At 37.8% G+C, this 25,075-nt stretch overlaps 1 protein-coding gene across 1 annotated transcript; it reads left to right on the top strand.

Annotated features, from left to right (window-relative positions):
• The first annotated feature begins 1,937 nt into the window (after positions 1-1,937).
• Positions 1,938-21,811, top strand: DDX1 (DEAD-box helicase 1). Its single transcript, XM_030270033.4, has 26 exons — positions 1,938-2,045; positions 4,101-4,152; positions 5,035-5,098; positions 5,619-5,648; positions 5,872-5,968; positions 7,412-7,459; positions 7,593-7,676; positions 8,998-9,081; positions 9,500-9,576; positions 10,796-10,868; positions 10,981-11,057; positions 11,688-11,802; positions 12,268-12,406; positions 13,433-13,493; positions 14,638-14,736; positions 15,424-15,513; positions 16,118-16,306; positions 17,322-17,373; positions 17,803-17,949; positions 18,596-18,687; positions 19,230-19,302; positions 19,723-19,795; positions 19,915-19,957; positions 20,187-20,282; positions 21,029-21,149; positions 21,483-21,811. The coding sequence occupies exons 1-26, from the start codon at positions 2,030-2,032 to the stop codon at positions 21,611-21,613; spliced, it is 2,223 nt and encodes a 740-aa protein (XP_030125893.1). The 5' UTR covers positions 1,938-2,029; the 3' UTR covers positions 21,614-21,811.
• The last annotated feature ends 3,264 nt before the right edge of the window (positions 21,812-25,075 follow it).

Here is a 25,075-nt window from a genome sequence, read left to right as displayed (position 1 = left end):
CCGCCTTTAACTCGTGCGGCGCCGGCCCGGAGCGTGCGAGACCTCGGGTGTGGATGGAGCCCTGACCGAATAGGGGCAAAAAATGGGGAAAAAGGGAAAACGTGGAGAAAAAGGGAAAACGTGGATTTCTCCCAGGTGGTTCTTAATGGTGCCACGGAGGACGTCTAAATATTTCAGTCCTACAAGTCAGAGTTCCTAGCGTTCAGGTCTCTCAAGCAGATAAAATGAGCTGGTTTGTAAGTTCTGTGCCCCTCACGTCAGGGAGGACACCGCGGGCTGGAGCGTGTCCAGGGAAGGACAGGGAGCTGGGGAAGGGTCTGGGCACAGACCCAGGTGAGGAGCGGCTGAGGGAGCTGGGGGTGTTCAGCCTGGAGCGAGGGAGCCCCTGGCGCTGAACAGCCCTGAAGGGAGCCTGGAGCCAGGTGCGCTCGGTTTCTCCCAGGCGAGAAGCCATAGGAGGAGAGAACAACCTTTAGGAGCACCAGGGGAGATCCAGGTTGGACACCAGGAAGGATTTCTTCACAAAAATAGTTGCTAAACATAGAAATGGGCTGCCCAGAGCTGGTGGAGTCACAGTCCATGGAGCTGTGTAAGGGAAGACTGGACATGGCACCCAGTGCCTGGTCTGGTTGATCAGATGGGGTTCTCACTCAGTGATCTCAGCTATCTTTCCCAACATGGTTCTGTGAAATAATTACAAAAGAACTGATACTTCAGCCTCTTTCCTGCAACTTTATAAAGCATTTGTAAAGTAGAAATAAAATTACTTCACACCCTGACACTTCTGCTCCTGCAGTATAATTTTTGCTTGTGTTAGTAAACTCTTGTAGGCAACTGTGTAGCCTAGAATTAGGTTAAACAAAAATTCAAGTTCTGAAACTAGGGATTCAGGGCAATATGAAAGCTCTGTTGGATACTTGGGAAAGGGCTCAAGAAGAAACAACTACTGAGAAAAAAAATGCCTTTTTACTGTGCCTATATTTTTTAACGATATTTGACAATGTAGCTTGTAAAGCAATAGTAAATTGTATAGCATCGTGTAAGTTTCAAAGAATTGTGGGAGATGCATAGTAAAATACACTATATATTGCTATCAAGCAGCACTATATATTGATATCAAGGTCTGCTTACAAACAGATTTTCTTCGAGTCGTGGTTGAATCTGTACATTATTCATATCTGTGCCTTTAAAATTCACTAGTTTTGTCATTTACCTGAAAACAAGCAAACTAATGATTGACAGATATAGCAAATAATAGTGAAAGAAAAGAGGCACATCAAAGGAAGATATTCCCAAAGGAATTATTAATACATGAGAAACCATTGCAATGCAAACAGCCTGGTATGAAGGGTATAAGATACCCTGCTGTATTTTTCTCTGCATGACACTAGTTTCTACAGTGTAAGTTAACAGCTAGTAGGGTTGGGCAAGTTTTAAAAAAAAATCTTGCAACAGACCACTGGGACAAAGTACTCAAACTGTAACACAGTACTCATGAGAACTACATTGTCAGAGATGCTTATTTTGTGGGTTGTTTTGCCTTTGAACCAGGTATGTCTCTATCCCACGCTGCCTTCAGAAAGATTGAAGCTGTGTTTCACAATGGCAAGCAGTAGGCAATAGTTTAAGTTCCATAATATAAGTTCCATAATAATAAGTTCCACTTAGCAGACAAATGTACCATTGGCTCATGATGCAACTGTAGAAGCTGCATTTCTGCACTCGCAATCTCATGTTGTTTTCTACAAAACCCCGAAGAGTCTTGCGTTTAATGTCCCTGGAACATTACCCTAGAACAAGATGGTGCAGAATCTGCGGAAGCTTCTGTAAAAACAGCAGAATAAAGCAGCCTGTTAGCGAATGTCCCACACGGCCCCGGCGCCCTTGGCTCCCTGGGGCCAGCGCTACCCGGGGGGCGCTCGCGGGCGGAACGCGCGGCGCGCGGCTCCTGCGCCCGCCCGGTCCCTTAAAGCGGCGGCCGGGCCGTGCGCCTGCGCGCTGCGCTGCTGGCGGCGCTGCCGGGGCGAAGATGGCGGCGTTCTCGGGTACGTGGCGCGCGGCCTTTCGGCCCTGCGGGCACCTCTCGCCTCTGCCCGCCGCTCTCGGGCTCCCTGAGGGGACCTCTCGCCTCTGCCCGCCGCTCTCGGGCTCCCTGCGGGCACCTCTCGCCTCTGCCCGCGGCTCTCGGGCTCCCTGCGGGCACCTCTCGCCTCTGCCCGCGGCTCTCGGGCTCCCTGCGGGCACCTCTCGCCTCTGCCCGCGGCTCTCGGGCTCCCTGCGGGCACCTCTCGCCTCTGCCCGCGGCTCTCGGGCTCCCTGCGGGCACCTCTCGCCTCTGCCCGCGGCTCTCGGGCTCCCTGCGGCGCCGGGGGAAGCTCCTCGGCCGCCCTCCCAGCCTGGCCCGTGGTAGTGTGTGGCTGGCCATATATCAGGCTGAAAGTTGCGAGGCCTGTGGGGGGATGTAGGTGCTCTCCCTGTGTCCTCGGCCTTCTATAGGCTGTGAGAATTCGTTATCGGAACGGTTTTGCAGGTTTTATTGCATATGTGGATCTAGAAATGGGGCAGCTTAAAAGTTAGGCTCGTTCATTATGCTGACTGGTTTCAGTCACAGGAGGTTTATCATAACTTCTCTGTATACTACTGGCTTTTTATAAGAGAAGCTCTGCTTGGTAATACGGTTTAGCCATATATTTATGTGTGTTTTATATAAACTATATATGTGCATGCAATAGTAAGCTGTGATCCAAATGCTTACTATTAAAGGAGGAAGCATCACTCTTTGTGTCCCTTTCCCTATGCAGATATTTGTACAAATAGACAGCCAGCCAAGATCAGAGTCCTGTAAAGTTTTAATGTGTATGGGGTTTTTAATTTGTTCCTTTTAACTGAACTTTTTGCATCTTATCATGGGGAGGAAAATGCTGAAGATCTAGAGATCAGTTTGGATGCTATGCAGGAGGATAAATTTGGATGTAGTTGAGGAAAATGTTTGATTAAATTTTTGTACTTTACATTGAATTAAACTGTGTGATTTGGAAGTATATGGGAAAAAATATGTATGGATTTGTTTCCAACTTGGAAGTAGTAGGAATTGATTTTGTTGCTTGTATGGATTGTCTGCTTTTGTAGGATTAGAGGCCAGCACTTGAAAATATTAAAGCTTCCTGCAATCACATTACAAATAAAACACGTTTCTTACAGTGTTTGTATTATAGCAAGTGGAAAAATAATTTTTGGCTGTGCTGCAGCCCAGCTGGGTGTGTGCATGTGCATGCTGTGTCTGAAACCCAGCATGTGGCAGTGCAGAGGCCACTGTGTGAAGCCTCTGCTGGAAAGGTGCATGTTTATAGTTGAAGGAATTGATTTAGAGTAATCTTTTGTACCCAAACAGATGACTAACAGATAAATTGTTATTTTGATGGTGTGCTGCCAGCATTTGGGTTGGTTAGGATCCGCTTTCCTCTTGAATAGCTGCAGGTTTCTTTTGTTTTCCTTTTTAAATATGGAGGATTTGTTTATCAGCATATAAGCATGTTGCTCCATATTTACCTTGTGTCTGAGGTACAACTATCAGACTGTGATATGAGTTTGCCAAAAGGAGTATCCAAGAAAGAAAACTTCAATGACTGGTTGCAATTAATAACTTTATCAAAATCAAAGCCCTGTCTTCTTATTGTCAGGCAAGGTATGGTGAACTAGAGTCATTAGAGGATATAGGTTTCTTCTACTGTTTACTCCTCAGCTGTAGAGAAAGTGAGGTATTTGTGATTAACAAAGTCTGTCCTGTTGTCTGCATAGGCAGTTTCCTTAAAGGTACAAAGATAAGTATATTGCCCTTTAAATGGTGCTCTGTTCCCAGTGTGTTTGCTTTCCTGCTGTGTCTGTGCCTGCCCCTGCCCTGTGTATGCCTGACTTACTCTGCTCTGGGGAGAGCTCTCAAAGCTGCCATCAGTGGGTGCTGGAGTGAAGGCTGCACATGCTGTTGCCAAAAAGAGTGGTTTTCCATGGTTCTGTCTGTAGCTGGAAGTGTTGATGCTTGGCAATCTTTGGGTGATGTGAGGTTAATAACACTGCTTGATCTTTTTTTGCTTGTCTTACAGAAATGGGTGTCATGCCTGAGATAGCTCAAGCAGTGGAGGAGATGGACTGGCTGTAAGTAGGAGTGTGGCAAACTCTAATTTGCCTTTCAGCAATGTATGACATGCTGCTTAAAGCACCTCTGCTGTCACATTAAAGCAAAGTGGATGTGTGTTTTCCTTTAACTGTCATTGCACCGTGTGTGCTTCTCTGTAGTGTGAAAAACTGAGGAATACAAACTGTGACTGCAGCGGTAACATTTAAACTTGAACAGGCAGAGCATGACTGCTTATGCTTCACTTCTTTTGTTTCACAAAAGGCTCTCTGCCCCTGGTTAATTTATATCTATCTTGGGGTTATTGGATGAAATACTGTCCCATAATCGATGCTAGTTTAGTGCAGGTTTTCCAGACTGTGGTCTGTGATTGTGTTTTTCTAACTTAGGGCATGTGTGTCAGTCTTCTAGAAAAGTTGTTATTCTTGTGTTTGGTTACTTGTTTGGCCAACATGTTTTTACTTCAGAATTTGTTTTAAATTGTCATTCAGAAAGTTGTCAGTATGGGCAAACTTAATGTATGTAGTTCTTCTCATATGAATATTGGTTAGGTGTGATTGTCTGAAAATGCTGTTTGAGTTTAGTTATCTTTACTTTTTTTCCAGTTTTGAACAGGAATCATGTAAATGAGGTCAGCATAAGTGGCTTTAAAGAGAAACTCATTTGAAGAAAGGAAGACAAGGAATATATAGTTAATAAGGTTTTTTTATAGTTTAGCATGATGATGTGAGATATAGCTCTCTTATCAAGGTGCAGCTGAATCCACTGCAAGCCAGGAGGAATAGCAGTTACCTGCTTTATCTTGCAGATGACCATGGTTTCTGTGAATTTCTATATAAGTAAAAATTTATTTTTCTACTGTTACAGAACATTACCTTTTGTTAATGTGTTCTTTCCTGTAGTCTCCCTACAGATATCCAAGCAGAATCCATCCCATTGATCTTAGGAGGTGGTGATGTGCTTATGGTATGTAGGCAGAATAGCCCTATTCATAGAAATCCTGTGTCTAATTGTTGTTTGTGTGGTGAATTTTGTTCTTTCCAAACGGGTCCATAGCTAGACTAGCTTTCCTGTCCTACTTCAACAGAAAGCGTATTCTTCAGGTAAAAGCCTCTTTGAGTTCCTAGTGTGTTTCCAGCTGTTCTTGCATATGAAATGTGGGAGTATTAGGCTTTATTTTTTGACTTCTTGACAGGCCCTGCCACATGAATGAGGGCTGTCTGATCTCATCTGCTCTCCTTTTGGCTGTGAATACCTGACACAGCTTTGTATGGAACATGGCTGATACTGCCCAGGCCAATGCTGCAGTATCAATAACCTTGAAAGTATCATATTAGTATGCCTTGTTCATCATTATGGATCTCTGTGTTCTTCATTCCATAAAGCAAAATAATAGCTTCCTAAAAAATAAACTTAATTTATCAAAATAGAATTCTAGAACAGTCTTTACAGTCCTGGTTAAACTCTTGTATTTTTCTTCTTATAGGCTGCTGAAACCGGGAGTGGAAAAACTGGTGTAAGTACTCAAATTTATATTAGCAGAAAGTAAAAGTCTTTATTTAAGTGGTCTCATATATGCAGAGAGAATGTTTATATGTGTTTAAGCATTATTGGTAATAGTCTTTACCAACATATATGTAGGAATGTATTTCAGTGTTTCTGGTTGTGGGTATTGCACCTGAAAACAAGGCTGGAAATAAGTGCATAACTTGTGGAATTAAAGTAACTTTTCATTTTAGGCTTTCAGCATTCCAGTTATCCAGATTGTTTATGAAACACTGAAAGACCAAATGGAAGGCAAGAAAGGAAAAGCCACTATAAAAACTGGAGGGGCAGGTAAGTTTTTATCTCACACCTCTTAAATTCAAAACTTTGTGTTGATTTTGTCACTTTTAAAAGTAAAGTTAACCTGCTGTTAGATACGTATTTTTTCCATAATTTGGGATAATGTAAGCAGAATATCATCATCCAGTGTTTTATTAAACAGAGAATAAAAATTTTCTGGTGAAATCATGGGAAGAACTGGTGTGCATTTGACTGCAGACTCTTAGTAATGCTCTTGTTTTCAGATTGAGGCTGGCTGATCCACACTTTGCTTCCAGTGTTCTTCTGAAATACTTACTAGGTTAATGCCTTGCAAGATGTGAAGTGGTTCAAAGAAGGAGTTAAAAAGTATCTTTCTGTTGCAGGATTAGGTGAGACCAGCTATGACACCATGGAGCTGGTTTGGGCCTCTTAAGTGGTCTTGGGCAGAAAACTCTTCTAAGCTCAAACATATTTTTGTGTGGCTGGTGTAACAGTATAGGATCTTTCAGTTCTGCTGTGCTGAGCAGAGCTGTTGCATTCCTTTTGGCACCTGCCTAGGTTTGGAATTGAATAATTGATATGCTGTTTATTTTAGTAAACATTGAATTGAGCGGGAAATGCACAGGGCTGGAATTCAGCTAATGGATTGTAACCATGATAATATCCTCACAGTATTTGAGGGTCTATTATGCATCCGTTTAATTAAGCTTGGAACAGTTAAGCCAATAACTATGTCCAGTCTGTGGTACTGATAAAATTGGGTTTTATGCAAGTGAACAGTATTTGCACAAACAACACTCTGAAGTTGTTATAGAAGTTTTCATCATTATAACTACTGCTACATTGGTGACAGTAAAGTCAACTTAAATAAAGTTAAAATAAAATCCTTGAGAGAATGTAATATGAATATGCAAATACAATCTGTAAACCTAATTGAAATGACACCTTTTTTTTTTTTAAATCATGTACAGATTTTATTACAGCATGTTGTTTAGCATATAAAAAATGAAGTCAGAAATTGTATGTGCATGTGTCTTAGTTCCTTAGTAAAGACATTTTGACTTATATCCTGAAAAATACCTTAATGTAAGCTTGGAACAGAAGTGGCAAATCACGCGTTTCAAATTTGTTGTTCTTAATATAGTTTTGGATATTTTCTGTCTGAATTTGATTGTGTGAAACTCCCTTATTTTATAAAAGTCTTCATTGTTTGCAGTTGCATTTTTAAGTAACTTTATCTGTGTTCTTAATAGAATAATCTAAACTTCCTTAGAATACCTTTGCATTAAACATTTGTGCCTCTCCTTCGGATTGTTGGCCTTCATTTGAGCTTATATGAATTTCATTGGAACAAAGCTATTTCCCCAGAAACTGAAGCCAAACACTATAGAAACAATTTCAACTTCTAATTTGAGTTTTTCAGGCTTGCTTTATTGATTAAATGCTTTTTCTGTTATTGTCTTTCAAACTTAGTGCTTAATAAATGGCAAATGAACCCCTATGACAGAGGATCAGCTTTTGGTGAGTTGTCCTGCTTTTCACTTGAGAACTTTTGCTTGGTAAAAAAGAATAAACTAGAGGAAAGAATGCATGAAGTTTTCTTTTAAAAGCAGTTAGGCAATTTCTTTAACTAAGACTGTCTTGTCATTTTCAGCAATTGGATCGGATGGTTTATGTTGTCAAAGCAGAGAGATAAAAGAATGGCATGGATGCAGAGCAACTAGAGGAGTGACTAAAGGTACATATAAAGTGATGTGTTTTTAATACTCTTCCAGAAAAGTTTCAGCTGAAATGCCTGCTTATCAGCCATTGTTAATGTAGATGGCTGCATTTTGTATCCATCTGTCCAAATTTAGTAGCTTAAGACTTAGAAATGACAAATACCTCTATTTTGTTCTCCTTGTGTTGTAAATTACCTTTTCCCTTATAGTGATGCCTGAAAGTAGAAAAAAACCTTCCCAAACAACCTTAAAATAATAATAGAAAAGCAAACCTTTACTTGAAAGCCTTCAGGTGAACAATATGGTGAAAACCACGCTCTGAATTAGATTCCTACAATTTTATAAGATTGGGCAGTTAGAATACCCAGCCAGTATTGTCCAGTTAGAGGAGCAGTTGGTTAGGTAATCCTGCCCCCTCTGGGTTCTGCCCCACTGGAGCTCTCTCCACTTGTCCTCTGACTCTACCTTTATTATGTCTATATATGTGGTACAAAATAAAATGTCCTTGGTAAACTAACAAGCAAGACTAAACAAAACTTCAAGAATGCATCAAAGTGTTTGTTCACTGTGTGAAAGAAAGCAGGAAATGTACTAGAAGCTATACCTAGGCATTTAACAGTCTACTAAGCTACAAATATATGAAGTATACATAGAAAGCTAAAAATCTTCAGGCATCAATAGGAGACTAAGTTGCAGGAGGCAGAATCATAACTAATATTAATCAGAATGTATTTTTTTAGGAAATGGCTATGCACACAGTACATCGAGTTGTTTCCTCAGACTTCACACAGATGTGCAAAAATTTCATGGTTCTGTGGTTGTAACGATAGTTGAGAGGCCAACTGTAACACTTGACTCAGAAGCAGAGTTATCCTGATACTCCAGTAGTTCTGGATGTGTGTTCAGAAAGACACTAAACAGTCTCCTTTTATGGGGTGTGCAGATAATTCTGTGTGTACATAACAGCCAGCTGGATGGTCTTCAAGTGGCACAAGCAGTTGTTGATGCTGGGGCATGCTGGTGGTCTGGTACTGTGCAGAACCTTGTGTCCTGGGTATCAGTTCCCATGCATTCAGTAGGACGACTTCTCTCTCACTTGTCATTCCTTCGGAGCCTTTCACACACTACCTCTGTGTGTACTTTGTCTCTTTTGCCTGCTCTTTCTTAATTCCATATGTAGGTATACACACAGCCTTTTCACACAAACAAAGTGTAGGGGATTTTATGACACTTTTAGCAGGATTGGGATGTTAGATTCATATGGTCTTGGATGTAGCAAGGCTGAACCACCTTAATGAATTTGGGTATTGTATTAGATCCTTTCTTCTTTTTTTAAAGGGAAATACTACTATGAAGTTTCCTGTCATGACCAAGGCTTGTGCAGAGTTGGTTGGTCAACTATGCAGGCTTCCCTAGATCTGGGTGAGTTTCCTTCTGAAGAACCTATAGCTAGTTTTTATATTGACATGGAATGGGTGGAGTTCTGTTCTAGTGTTGCAGAGAATGGACTCCTCAGGAAGGATCCCTGTATTGGAGAGTTGAAAATGTTTTCTATAAGTATTTTACTTCCTGTAAGTGGCAGTGTTTTCTTGTCTTCTGTGACTTTCTGCCTTTTATGGTTTGTTTTTTTTTTTTTAATTAGGATGACTGGAAACTAGTAAAATCTATAAATGTATTGCTGCAAAAGTACTCGTTTGGTGTACATCTAGGTCAGAAATCTGTAGTTAGCACTGTCTGTTATTTGCTTATGTGATAGTGTTGGAGATTTCAGTTGCTAATACCAAAAGGAAAAAGCATAACCTGTTAACCAAAAGATAAAAGTCTATTGTCTTGTCTTCAGGCACTGATAAATTTGGCTTTGGATTTGGTGGCACTGGTAAGAAATCTCACAACAAGCAATTTGACAGCTATGGTGAGGTAAGCTTGAATTGCATTTGGTAGAAATATTATTAAAAGTTTTGCATGTTAGTTTTGTGCTGTTTAAATAAACTGTCTTTTAAAATAATGCTCACTGCTGAGGGAGGCTCACTGGGCAAAAGGCCAATGCAACATTGAAGCAATTTTGCATAAAAGCTTATTAAAAGATTCAACAAAAGCAGTTACAAGCTTGAGACATGATCGTGGTTATACTGCAATTATATTGACTCTTACTCAGAAGTTAAAGTTTTCCTGTGTGTTTCAGGTTAAAAGTTAACTGACCTCTTGAGATTTGTCTTGACTTACTTCAGTTTTAGCCTGAATAAATGAACCCATCTGTATACACTGGGAACATGCAAGTGAGGGCATCATATTCTGTTTACTAGAAGTTAGAAGTAATTTCACAAGTCTGTAATCTGTCAAAATGCTGTATTAATCGCTGCTAAGACATAGAGTGCACTACTTCTGGCTGTTGAGTTGGGTTTGCCATTACCTTAATGTACACTTCTGAAGTGTCTGCTGGGAATACTTGTAATGGTTTTTGTGTAGTGTAGCAGTGGAATTGAGGCATTTAAACATAAATAAATGAGTATTAAAGCAGGAAATCAAGTCTTTTTGTGCTAATAATAACTCAATGCTATAAAACCTGCAACTATTATGTAGCTTGTTTAATAGTGACTCTTGAGCTGTTTATTAGAAGCACTTTATAATATATAGATGTTACTGAATACCTTTAAAATTAGAAGATCTCATGATACTTAAATGTAGCACTTTAGTATATATAACAGGCATATAGCAGTTAGTCTTTCATTATCATTAAAGTCCAGTTTTCTGATGCCATGTTTAGTGTTCTAAGCTTAGATTTACATTGGCTAATAAATACATGACTAATGTGCTTTTCCATAATGCAGAATACTTCCAGGTAAATGACTTAAACGTATCATTGTCATTGTGTTTGGTTTTTGAAGTAAATTTAAAGTGGTAATAAATGTTTAAATATCTAAGATCAATTGGGCAGTTTACTGAAGATTTGTAATCAAATAGAAATATGTGTTCTATTTACAACGGTCTGACTGAAATAAATTGAACTTGCTTGACTTCTCTCAAGAATCAGCATTTATTAGGGAGAGGTGAGAAAACTAAAAGCTGACAGAATATAAGCACTAAGTCATCTTAATGCACTGAAAATGTCTTAGCTGCACAAACTTTTTTTTTGCAGGAATTCACTATGCATGATACAATTGGCTGTTATCTAGACACAGAAAAAGGACAAATTAAATTTTCCAAAAATGGTAGGTTTTATTCTCTTCATTTGGAATTTTATTTGGATGTTTTCACCATTGGGGAGGGAGGGAGAGGAATGTACACTCTTGCAGGGTCTGACTGAACCAACCCTACTTTCAGGGAAGGACCTTGGCCTTGCGTTTGAAATCCCACCACATATAAGGAACCAAGCGCTTTTTGCAGCTTGTGTACTGAAGGTAACAGGAATATTACAGATGTTCAAGATTACCATTTTTCTGGGTTTGTTAATGAGCTACTTAAGTATAAAATTTGCATAGCCACTTGCAGTTACTGCAGTTGTGCATGTAAAGTCAGTTTTCTTTGGTTTACCAGTATTCACTACTGAAGAAATAACGTGTGTGTTAGCTTTGAGTACCATTTAAGCTAAATGTTCAAATTTTAATATTGAATTTATAGTTAGACTAGTATAGATAAATAATTCCTAATAACAGTGCTGTGTTGTGTGTTTTATAAACAGATAGTCTGTTTTATTTGTTCTAACATTACTTTAATGTAGTACTATGTCTTTCTAATTTAGTCTTCTTGAGTCTATCTCTCAAGCAGTAAAGATTTTAGCACCTTTCAGTGGCTAGAGAAATGTACAACTTCAGAAAAAATTATTTGGTTTTCTTGTTGGCTTTTTTACTGGTGTGTTTGGTTGGGGTTTTTTTAAGTACCAGCAACTTGGGGAAGAGGCATGTATAAGATGGGAGAAGGAAAGACCTTTCCTATTTCCTTGCCTATCTGTTTTTTTCATTATTGAGTTGGTTTTCATTTTATGTGGTCTCTTGAATCGGTGTGTATGACACAACTTTGTTGAAACCTAGAATGCTGAATTGAAATTCAATTTTGGTGAAGAAGATTTCAAGTTTCCACCAAAAGATGGCTATGTTGGCCTTTGCAAGGCTCCTGAGGGTAGTGTTGTAAAATCACAACACTCAGGTAGGTTATATTATTATAAACTTCTTTTGTTTCTGTATTCAGGTTGTGTTACAGAGCATCTTTGGATCCCTTTAATTTCAATCAGAAAGATCTTAAATACAGCAGGAATGAAGAAATATTGGTGCTTTTTTGAAAGTATACCAGAATTCAAAATTCTATTTTGAATTTAGAAGTACATCAGAGAAAAGAAGTCCAGCTAAGTTTTTCAACAGTGTTATCATAAAACACTGCGTGGGTCTTTATGATCCACAATGGAATGGGTTATCCTGCATGGCCAGTACTCCTACTTGTAAGTTCTGATCATTAGAAGTTACTCATATTTGAGAGAGCAATCAGATCACCTTTCAATGGAGCATTTAGAATTACTAGGTTTTAATTACTAATAGGAAATCCAGATCTGTTACCAGTAAAAAATTCCAGAATAGGAATGTAGTTTGTCTTAATTGGGATTTTTTTTCTACTTAGGAAATGCACAAGTGGTTCAAGCACAGAACCTTCCAAATGCTCCAAAAGCATTGATTGTAGAACCATCAAGAGAGCTGGCAGAGCAAACTTTGAACAATGTGAAGCAGTTCAAAAAATATGTTGATAATCCCAAATTAAGGTAATATTGAATTTGTTAGTTGCATTTATGATATTTTCCATGGTTGTAACTTCATAGAGAGATGAGGGGGTGTGTTCCACTTTGTAGCTAAGTTAACCATAATCTGCAGTGCTGCTGATAATATCATCAGTAATAACCTGCTACCAACCAAACTTCTGACTATGCAGCTACAGTTAGACCACTTAGATGGTTTTTGATATGTTTTATCAGTGGACTGCCTTTTTGTCATATAACAAATTTGGTGGGTAGGGTTTTTTTTTTAATTATCAATGCTAACTGGTATGATACTTCACATGCTTTTATTAACTAAAAACTTTATTTGCTTACTGCCCTCCTTTCTTAAACATTTTCCTATATCCCCATCTCCCTCTGCCCCCACACTTTGTTTTTCATCTCCATCAGATAGTTATATACAGGGTCTGCTCTCTCTAATTAATGTGCTTGCAAGACAAATTATCATGGAGTTGCAGTTCTGGACAGTGAATTGTCTATAAGTTGCTTTGGTTTTAAGTTGTCTCTGCTTTGACTGTGCTTCTAAACCTTCAACATTTCCCAATTCTAAACTGCAATCTGTTTATAAGAGTGCATTTCCTAGAATTGCTGTGACTAAGCAATAGGAATGGGTAAGCTATGATGAAAGATTAATTTTGTTTGCCATTATTTGCATCTCTAACTTTCAAGGACACAGGAAACTTTATTGAACTAAGTTACATTATTTTTGAGATTTTTAAGAAACATTTTTTTGTAGGATAAATTTGTTAAGGTGCTAATTTGATTAATACAAAAATGATAATCACATTCAAATACAATTTGGTAACAAAGCTTTCACTTGAATTGAAATACCATACACTACATATGAAAGGATGAGTTTCAAAATTAATTTTTTCTATTATTTTGTTCTTAAATTACTGTTCAGAGCTGTTAATTGTCAGCTGTCAATAAAAGAATCAGTTTTTAGACAGATGTTTAGTTTACTTTCTGAATATAATAAATGGGTAAATGTCAAATATATTGATGTAATTTTAGGGAACTGCTAATTATTGGTGGAGTTGCTGCAAGAGATCAACTCTCTGTACTGGAACAAGGTGTAAGTTGTATTTTTTTTCATATGATTTATTAGTTTGGGTTTCAAGTAATTTATGATGTTGTTAGGGGATGTTAATGGTGATAACTCATGTAATAAGAATAATAAACATGTTAAAAAGAAAATGTAGTCGGTAGCAAGCTCATGTTGCACCAGTCTAGCAGCTGTTCCTTTACTTCCATGTCAATACAAGTACCTGTACTACCTAGTCAAGTTCTGTTGAAGCCTGAGTACTCCTGGAAGTCTTAAAAGGTGTAATTGTTTGCCATTTGTCCTTAACCAACAAGACCATTTTTCTATTAACTTCACTGTCCCATCTTTTTGTGAATAAAAATAGTCTGCAGTTACCAAGATGAACCTACACTACAAACCAGTCCTACATAGAAGGAAGTGGTCTGGTTTCAGTAGCATGGAATGTACAGTTGATTCAATCACACTGTAGGGAGAAGAGAGTCACAGGGCCCTGGTTTTTATTTAAGACACACTTTTGGAAGTGAAAGCACATTGACAAATTTTCTAGTGGTTCTAGCTACCAAAGCAAAAATTCTCTGTTACGCCTTCTTGAACTGGAAGGTTATTTGACTTCCACGTGAATGCTAAATTCTTAATTGTGAACCTTTCTGTCTGGCAAAATCTGAAGTTATTTCTATAGTTGATAGCCTTTGTCTCCTTCCACCATGAGACAAATTTATCCATTTAAAAACAAATTTGTTTGTTGGCTTTTGATAACAAAATTAGACAGCTTGGAATTCGGGGAAGGAAAAATGGGGCACAGCACTTCCCAAATAAGGGAAGTCTTCCTCCCCAAGGTAGAGTCTGCTAATGAAATGACTGTAGAGCCAAAATGCAGGTTGCCCAGAGAGAAGGTTGTAGGATCCCTTTCCAGAAGGGTTCTGAAAATTGTATTAGGCAGCTACCTAAAGTAACTTAAAAATTGTCCTTGGTTTGCATGTGAAGGTGGGGAGTGGTAACCAGATAATCTCAAGAGGTCCCTCCAAATCAAATTACTCTAGGATTTTATGAAGTTATAATCAATAGAAGATAAAGCATTATATTTATAATTGTCTCATAATATTAAGCTTAGATAAAACTTCTAATATCTCTAGTTAGTTACAGGACCAACTCATACTCTTGATGTACTTCATAGGTGGATATTGTCGTTGGAACTCCTGGAAGGCTGGATGACCTGGTCTCAACAGGGAAGATTAATTTATCTCAAGTTAGATTCCTGGTTCTGGATGAAGCTGTATGTAGAGAACTAAGTGCTACTTAAATTCTGTTCTGAAATGCAATATGATATTTGCAAAAAAGTGAAACATGATTGTTCTATTGTATTTGATAATTCAGTGGAACAGTTAGATACCTATAGACTGTTCCACCTTTATCCTCTCATTGTTTGCAACCATAGTAACCTACTTTTTTTCCCCCCACACTCATAGCCTCTCTGTTAAATCTGTTTGGAATTTTTCTGATAGAAAAATGTATTTCAAATTATATTTACAAGGTACTGAAGTCTGTCCCTGCCACTGCAGGGAGCTCGAAGGACAAAGACAAAATATAAGTGTTAGTTAACCCAGCAGGTCTTGAAGCCAGTGAATGTTGTACTCAATATGCTGTGAAATAACAGCATCTCTCTGATCTGTTGTAGTACATCTGAATATTCACAAAGATCAAATGCCTTGGGATGTTAGCTAGGAGTAGCTGCTGAGCTTCTCAGCAGCTATAATGTAAGTGCTCCACCCAAAAAAATGTGGGGCTTTTTCTCCTTAGTAATAAAGATATTACAGAGATACTGCCATGCATTGACCTATCCAGCTAATTAAAAGCAAGAACTTCTGATATTAGGAGTGTATTGCTTTTCTAACTCAAGTATAAAGACTGAGAAATGAGGGAGAAGATTTGCAGCTTCATCTCTTATTTCATTCCCACTCAGGATGGCCTTCTCCTCCAAGGTTATTCAGATTTCATAAATAGGATCCACAGTCAAATTCCTCAAATAACCTCAGATGGAAAGAGACTTCAGGTATGAAATGTTTGTGGTTTGGGTTTTTTGTGGGTTTTTTGGGGTTTTTTTTGGGTTTTTTGTGGGTGTTTGTTTTGTTTGTTTAAATATTTTTGGGGGTGTGTGGTGTGCTCTGCTTTCAGTTGTTGACTATTATTTGGTATAGAGCATGCTTCTTTGGAGTTTTCAAAAGCTCTTGTCCAAAATGAACACGTGTTCAGTGAATTCAATAATTGCCCGTGAAAATACTTCTAGCATTCTAGATGTTGAAGCCTAGTGTTTGGCAGTTTTCAGTTGAATTTGAATTATTTATATATAAATATAGCAAACATGACTGAACACATACTTTGGTTTCTAGTGTATTAATAATCTTGGTTCATCAACTTCCAATAATTTTGCATTCTTCCTACTAGTTTTTTGGATCTCTAACAGAATAGTTAAGCAACTTATTTTGTGTCTTGCCTCTTGCCAAGTGAGTGGTTCCTGTGATGAGGAAATCCAGACACTTGCTGTTCTGCTACATTACGCTATTCAACTACATAACATTCATCCAGTTCTACTCCCACCTTTTTGGACTGGGAGGATCTTATCTTCAGTAGTATCCATATGACTCTCTTCTTCTCAGGTGATTGTGTGTTCTGCAACACTGCATTCTTTTGATGTGAAAAAACTATCTGAAAAAATCATGCATTTTCCCACCTGGGTTGACTTGAAAGGAGAAGATTCTGTCCCTGAAACTGTACACCATGTAGTTGTGCCTGTAAATCCAAAAACTGATAAACTCTGGGAAAGACTCGGCAAGAATCATATCAGAGTAAGTGAAAATTGAGTATGTGAAAATTACATGTTTATTTAACCTTCAGAAAGGGGCCTAATATTGAAGGATCTTTGCTGGCTATTGAAACACTTTAATCTGAAATGGTTTGTTCCATAGTAGTTATATCAGTAATGGCATAATACTATTTCTGAGCAGCTCAATGTTACAAACGTGACTGAGCTTGATAGAGTAACCATCTGATTTGCACTAGAGACCAATGGCATTGTGCTTTTTCACTTACTTCACAGCTAATGGTCCGTGGCCTAACTGTACTTAGTATCTCTTTTCTGACTTGGCAGGAGGGAATAAACCTGCCAAAATGGATCATTCTATAAAGTAGTTCTGTCTCCAGCCCATGTGAGATGAGCAGTTTTTACAGGGATGGATTTCATATCAGACTGCATCTGAGATTCCAGATTCTACATTCACCTGGCACCTATTCATGTGAAAAGGTGTTGGTTATTCAGGTCTTTAGTATTCAAGTTCTGAATAACCTGGAACCATATTTTGTTCTTGGCAACTCTGATGCAGTTACAAAGCTATAGGTTTTCTTAATCTCTCTTTGTCTTTGGAACCTGTGTACATCACATGTTAGTAACTTTTCATTAAGTCTTAGTGTGAGTTTATTTCTTTTGGATTTTAAGTTTATATCTGATTCAGCCTAGCATTGAGGAAAAGATAAGGAATTACCATTTGTGTGATTTAACCATATTTTACAGTGTCTTTTAAATCAGGTTGGTTTGGGTGGTTTTAATTCTTCACTTTGTTCAAAGCTGGTTTTTTTCCAGTGTCCAAATAAATAGTTTTATTGCCCTTTTTTTGAAGAAGTTTGGTATGCTTAAATACACAAGACTTTCCTTTAGCTAAAGGTAGGTAAACATGGCTGATGGGAGAACAGAATGCGAAGATTGCTTCTAAACTTTAGTTTATTCCTAGTTACAAGTTAATAGAGTTAAATATTTCTCTCTAAAGAGTGGGCTACTGACTTGGGGTTCTTTTTTGTTTTTCTTAGACTGATGAAGTACATGCAAAAGACAATACACGACCTGGCGCTAACACTCCAGGTAATGAGCAGCACTAAGAAATAGTGAAATTTTTGTACATGTTTTGAATTAAAGGTAAATTTTAGTAGATACTGGCCTTGAGTCATGTTCCTCCAAAATCTTGTTTCTAAATTCTCATAGTCTTGTAGAGAAATGTGTTTCTGTAACTGGGAAGTGGGAAAGAGACTTGAATATATATTTTGCAGATTTGTAGGCAATGTTTGTTGGTGTGTGTAAGAAACTTGAAACTTCTGAGTGCTTTTATTCTTCCTGTATTTCAGCACCTTGGAGCATAGAAGCAGGGAGGGGAGAGGTAGAAACTGAAGGTTTAGCTTTCTTGCTCTATTTAACTGTCTACTTGAAGGCTAGAGAGCTTCAAAAGTATGCAGTTCAAAGGTTCTTCATGTTTTTAAGCAATTTGAGTGAAATAATTCCTTTATTTTTATTTAGAAATGTGGTCTGAAGCTATTAAAATTCTAAAAGGAGAATACACTGTTCGGGCAATCAAAGAGCACAAGATGGATCAAGCCATTATCTTCTGCAGGACTAAAATAGATTGTGATAATATGGAGCAATACTTCATCCAGCAGGGTGGAGGTAATATTTTCATGTCAGCCTTACTCAGTTCGCTCTTCTCACTTCTGTGTTTTTTTCAACACCAAATTCGTATGATAGAGGTCACCAGTACTGGGACACAGCACAAATAAAATTGTGCCTCAGGTTTTTTTATGTACTGACTGGGCATAAAATTCAGAGTTTTGTCGCAGGCAGCTGCAGGGGTGCCCTTTGTGAAAGAAAGCAATGGACAGTCTTGTACCTCTTCCAGATTGTTCTAGAATGAATGGACCATCATGCACCAAAATTTGAACCAGTGAGAAAACATGTGGTGCCTCTGCTGAAACATACTAATAAAATTGATAGTTGATAAGGGCAAGAGACATAGGAAGAGATGTTCACACCTAAGAAGATATAGAAGGAGAAATGTGAAAGAAAACACAGGAACAGTGAAAGGGATGTGTGAGGAGAAAGGTGAAGATGAATATTTGTAGAAATGGGGAAATTTAGAGCAGGAAGGAAGGAAAAATGCCTGCACAGCTGTGCTCTTGGGAGGAGGGAGAAAGAGTGTTTAACTGCTTGTCTTGCATAGTTTTTCCACCCCAGTGCCTGAATTTTTTTTCCAGTTCTGTATGGTTCTGTGTCATAGCTTGTATATGATGTTATTAATTCATATAAATTCTTTCAGGCCCTGATAGGAAGGGACATCAGTTCTCATGCGTCTGTCTGCATGGTGATAGAAAACCTCAAGAAAGAAAGCAAAACCTGGAAAGATTTAAGGTGATGCAGCAGATTCTTGAAGGCTTTTTCCTCACCTCCTAATATCTGAATTCATATGTTAATTTGTGTTCCTAGTTCTCCATTTAAATTAAATTGCACTCAAATGTTCTATGTCCCACTTAGTGAAATTGTAAGGCACATTTTCTGTAGGTGGAGGTCTGTATTGGTAGTCAGTATGACCTTTGTGAGTTTGAATGCAGAAGATAGTAGGCCTACTTTGAAATAAAAACCTGACTTTAAACTCTATAGTAATTACACTGCTTTTTCAAGTCTTTAGTACTTGGCTACTTAAAAAAAAAAAAAAAGTTCAAATATTACAATTTAGTTTTGATTAAGCCCTTTGTTGATCTTTTGCTTGCCTTATGGTGCTGGGAAAAGAAACAAGGATGTAATTCACCAAGCTATTTGTGCTTTATTTGAAGTGTTCCTAAATGTACAGAGACACTTCAAGGTGAACTAAGTGCAAGGGACTATGATTTTATTGCTTGGGATTTTACTTGCTGAGTTTAGCACAACACTTCATTAAAGCTCTGTTTTTGCAGAGAGGAGATGTCCGTTTCTTGATCTGCACAGATGTTGCTGCTAGAGGAATTGATATTCATGGTGTTCCATATGGTAAGACATAATTTCTTAAACTTAACCTGTTCAGTTGCACTGGAGCTTCAATATATTGGTGGTCCTGTCCAGTAGTTAAAATAAATATATGACCTATAGCATAATTTTAAGACATGTAGATGTTAAATGCTTAAACTAGGCAATATTTAATTTGGTTGTTCACCATAAGTTTTCAAATACTTGATGATGTTCTGCATTTTTGAAAATTGTTAATTTGGTTTTCCATTCTTGCAAAAAAGGAATCAGGGAGAAAGCAGTTTGAGAGAGCTTTTATTGTGGGTATTGCAGGTTACACCTGTAACTATTCTAATAAAGTATGTACATAGGTTAAGGAGAGGAATTGCAGCAATCAAAATAATATTTTAGGTGTCTGACCTTAGCTCATACATTAAAAAAAAAAAAAAAATCTCATGTTCTCAGTTATCAACGTGACACTCCCTGATGAAAAACAGAACTATGTTCATCGAATTGGGAGAGTCGGCAGAGCTGAGAGGTATGTGTGTGTTCAGAGCAGCCACCAGGTGTTCTTGATGTTTTTTGTTGTTGTTGTTTCACAAGTTGGCAAGAGTTACTGAAATACATTTCTCCTTCCCTTGTCTTCTAATATTTCAGGATGGGTTTGGCAATCTCCCTTGTGGCAAAAGAAAAAGAAAAGGTAATTACACTCCAAAGCAAAGATGAACACACATTATGTACTAAGGTTCTGTCCCCAGCTCCTATCTGACCTTCTTATCCTGCATTGAAAAACTGCTTTTTTTGTCCCTGTTTAATTGAAGGAGAACTTAAACAGATTCCTGAATTCTTTTTCATGCTATAATTAGTCAGAATTATGTGTACTGAGCTCTATTTAATGAAGTTTAGAGGTTATTTTGCATTATTTCTAGGTTTGGTATCATGTATGCAGTAGTCGTGGAAAAGGATGTTATAACACTAGACTGAAGGAAGAAGGAGGTTGTACCATATGGTACAATGAGATGCAGGTAAGCATTTTGCTTAAATGTTCCCCAATTCCTCTAAAAGACTTGGGAATAAAGTTCTTGTTTCACCTGTGTAGTTGAACTACAAATTAGTCTTAGATTTGTATATAAACAAAGGTGTTTATAACCTTTGATTCCATTTAAAGAAGAAATTAGAAAACTTTTCAAGTTATACGTTCTGTAAGTTGTTTAATTATAAAAGCTTATTTTAATATTCCTAGCTAATGTTGTTGGAGTCTTCCTAATCAAAGTCTGTTAAGATTAAGAGGATGTTAGTTGTACACTTGTGTTCAGATGGTTTATTGCAAAACTGTCACTTAAAACTATTGTTTCTCTAACCTGGAAATAGTTTGTCACTTCAGTAGGTTTTCACTGGGATTTGTATACCAGCTATGAATGCATGTTAAAAAGCAATACTTCCCTTCTTTCTCTAATAAAGAAGGGCAAATACACCTCATCTGTAGTAAAATAAGCTTGAACTGTGAGCTCTATTATAAAGTAGTGTCATTCATACAAGTAGGGTAGTGAATGAAATAAAGTCTTCTAGGTAGGGTAAAGTGATACTGAAATTGGAGAGGAACTTGTATAGTCTGAGCTAATAAAAATATGTTAGTCTTCTGTATCTGTGACCAAATTGTTTTGTGTACCATTCCTGTTCAAACTACTCAAATGTGATTGTTCAGAACAGTAGTTTGACTGGTCTTGGACCATAAGAGTACTTAAAGACTTCTTGGGTTTTTGTCTCATAGTTGCTGGGAGAGATTGAAGAACACTTAAACTGCACTATTGCCCAAGTTGAACCAGACATAAAAGTACCAGTGGATGATTTTGATGGGAAAGTTACATATGGGCAGAAAAGAGCTCTGGGTGGTAAGAATTAATTACTCTCAAGTTCCCTTGCTATGCAGTGCTCAGTTTCCTGGTTGTCTCCTCTGTAATTACAGAATAATGGACTATAAATAAAAAATTAAGAGATTATAAATAAATGGATTATAAAAAGCTGCAAGCTCTTTGCCATCTTCTGCATTTGTTACATGCAACCATGGGTTGCAAATGACAAGAGTATGTGTGTACCTGTTTTGGTTTGTTTGTGCTTTTTTTTTAACAAAGTAATTAATTTTCTGAATGACTGTGGTTGGGCATTGTTAGTTCTGCTGAAAAATGGCTTTGAACACATAATTTAGATTGTGTCTCTTTTGGCAGGTGGACTGTATAAAGGCCATGTGGATATTCTGGCACCTACAGTACAAGAGTTGGCTGCCCTTGAAAAGGAGGCTCAGACATCTTTCTTGCATCTTGGCTATCTTCCTAACCAGCTGTTCAGAACATTCTGATTTGCTACACTGGAGAGAAGGATTGAGTTAATAAATGCTCTGCCCTGCAAATACAAAAATCCCACACTGTCTCTGAGTAGAGGTAGTTAGAAAGTGATTAAAACTAAATATACTTCTTGCATGAGGAACAGAGTGTTCAGCATTGTTAAGTCTGAGTTAGCTGTTCTACTAATAAAATAAAACAAGTCAAAGATCAAATGGTTTTGTTTGGTTTTTTTTGCCTTAAAGGATTAATTTGCAGAAAATTCTTTGCACAGTTTGTTAATTTCTTGAAAGCGCAAGGGTAGTTAGGCAAATATGGGAGGAGAGTTTTATATTTCTATTTATTTATGTAAAATTTTTTAATTATTTGTGTGCTGTAAATTTTTAATGCTGGACTGACTAAAGATAGATTCATATTCATTCATACAGCTGTTTATATTTAAGATACTAAATAAGAAAAAAACCCAGATCTCAAGTATGTATTTGAAGCTCTGTTATCCTAAACCTCTACATCTAGGCTGATAACTGCATTTTGATTTTCTAGTTCTAGATTTCTCACAGTTAATGGTTCTTAAATATCTGAAATGGATTGTACAAGATTGTAGCAATATTGTTACAAAGATTTGTACAATACTCTTTAATTCATCGGGGAATACTAGGCGAGTATTAAAGCATTTCATAAAACTTCAGGAAAAGCTTTTTCATGCAGCAGTATAGGCTGAAGTATCTAATGCCTCTTGTGCTGCTTTCAGACAGGTTGATTTTGTTCAGTTGAAGTTACTGCAGTCTGGTTTGGAATTTGTTATAAGGTTTTTTTTTTCCTCTAGTGACTCTTCTAATGGTAATTAGAAATTTCAGTGACTTTGCCTGCAAATTGTCATCCAAATATCTCAGGTCATTGGGAATGCCAGACGACCACAAATCCAAGTAAGCTTTTCCCTTCTTTGTAAAGTCTTCTTTTCACAGAGCATTCCATCTCCTTGAAAAAACAGTGACAATCAGTTTAAACTCAGGTTGAGCAAATTATTTGTTGTGTTACCTGGAGAGGGCAGACTGAGAGACCCAGCAATTTGGGATATTACTTGATCCCGAGGGGAGGTTACATAGGATGCTTATCAGTAGAACTTGGGAAGAAAAATTCTATCGTGTTGTGTTGGCCTTGTCAGGCAAAAGTGATGAAATCTGTCAATCCTAAGTAAATCAAAATTAATTTATTGCAATGCCTAAAATAATTTAGCTGCACATGGAATCAGATCATCAATATTTACCTGCTGAAGCTGCAATTAAAATCAATTTTCATCTAGTTCAGACATATATCTTAGGAAGTACTTTTAAATCACAGGGAAATGGTGGATAGATGGAATCAAAGTCTCAGGGATGGTGATTTTCTTGTTGAAATGTGACATTCCAAATTTGCTACATGTTCCCCAAGTGCTGATATATTTCAAGATTTGCTGTTGGATATCCAAACTTCAGTGAATAATTACGAATCATGACTAATTAGGATTGAAAAAATTATGCTAAAAATGAAAAATAGGCATATAACCTAGGTATGACAATACTTCTCTAAAATTTGTATTTTCTTGGTGCTGGAGCTGAAATTACTACAGTGGCCTGATGTATACTTGCTTTCAGAAGAGTTTTGCTGATATGCCTTCAAATGCAGTAGCATGAAAGAGGGACGGGAAAGTTTCTGGTTGAGAGACTTCAAAGGTTGTGTGAGATGTCATGAACTTAACTGTATCTTGTACTAAACAGCAGAAAATCCCCACTGCTGTAATCAGGAATCTCTAGGAAAACTAGATCAAATGGCATATAAACTAGCAGTTGGTTTGAGGGATCTGGCCTGGGGTTTTTGTATTGCTTCCAGTTACTGCTGTCTTAAACCATTAAGATAAGACTTACTGGAAAACTTGACAGTTTTTTTCAGAAAGCAAGTATGGTTGTTTAAAAAAAAATCCTAAAAACCAAAATAAAATAAAAAGCTGAATGAAATTAAACCAAATTGGGTTCAGACAATTTTGATATGATGTTCCCTGACTCTTGTTATTTTTTATTTGGGAATGAACATGCCTTTACACCTGGTTACAGGAAGTTAGAAGCCATATCTAGATAGACTGACATGATTCCAGTTAAAAGCTTTAACTGCCTCTCTTGAGCCAAGCACTGACTGTGCTTTCACACCAGTCAAAGCTGTGAAGGTGTTTTTGTACTGGATGTTAAAAGTCAACAGATACCCAAGAAAAAATATTTCAGCATCAGGTGATGTTGTACATCTCATGGGAATACTGCAAGTGATTGGGGGGGAAAAAATAATCTCTCGTAGCAATCAAGTTACCTGATTTTTGTCCGCATCTCTGGCTGCCCAGGTGGGCTGGGGCGGGGCTGTCGCTTCCGGAGCTCCGCTCCGCTCGGCCGTGCCCGCCTGGTGGTGGTGCTCATGTCCCGCGGATGCGCCTTCCTACGCATCTGCTGCTTCCAACTGGGTCAATTACATTCTCCCTAGCTTTTTTTACCTCTTTAGAAATAAACAAACTCCGAAACTAAAAAGAACTTAAAGCTGTTAGAGCTGTTTGTGTGGCACACAAACTCACAATGAATGGCCCTTGCTTCGCTGCCTGACTTTTTGTCGCAGCTTGAATAAACATGCAGTGTGAGCCGCTCGGATTGTTAATCCACTGACTTCTGCTTTAAAGGGCTTGTTCCTCGTCTGGGTACAAAGCTAATTATTGCTACTGTACGTGTCAAAACTGTGTTTATTTTTCTTCTCAGTGCTGATTTCTAGGGCTTCCGAACTGAAAACAGAAACAAAAAATAGGCCTTCGTCAGTGCCCATGGCAATATTTGTTGCAATTTACTGACTTTAAAATTGTGTAAGCAAATCCCATGTAGGCATTCTTGCTGTGCTTCAGCTTTTCTGACCAAAAGGAAGGAGTGGAAAATTCAAGATTAACCTGAGTAAAACGAAAAAAAAAAAAATTCTAATTTAAATTATTTTTTTTTTACTAGTTATATTTTAATAACAGCTATAAGGTTGGTTTAGGGAGATATTTTTGTTTGAGTTTATCACTTGCTTACTGGAGCACCCTTGTTCAATAGTTTTGTATTTTTGACTAGTTTGCTTTAGTACAATGTCTTTGAGAGAGCTCACATTCTTATTGGATGATTAACTATTCATTTATAACTACTAGTAGTAATCTTGCTTTGTTTTCCTTTACACTCCTATAAAGGTTCCTTTTATGGAAGGGAAAAGGATACAGATGGTGTTTGCCACTCAGTGTCCAAACTGCTGAGCTGGGGCCCCCTTTTAGCAAGCTCCAAAGGCAGGAGGATTTGCTGGTCTGTTTTGCTACTGTGAAAGCAGACAAAATTGCTGCTGGCAACACAGACTTGTACTTCAGTCTTCTCATGTTTATGGAATCACACATACAAATAAACGTGCCTGGTCTATTTGAAGAGGTAATTGGCCTGTGGTCACTA

The sequence above is a fragment of the Taeniopygia guttata genome, chromosome 3, assembly GCF_048771995.1.
Source record: "Taeniopygia guttata chromosome 3, bTaeGut7.mat, whole genome shotgun sequence".
Classification (NCBI taxonomy): Eukaryota; Metazoa; Chordata; class Aves; order Passeriformes; family Estrildidae; genus Taeniopygia; species Taeniopygia guttata.
The sequence above is the reverse complement of the archived record's forward strand: the minus strand, read 5'-3'. Positions and strand labels throughout refer to the sequence as shown.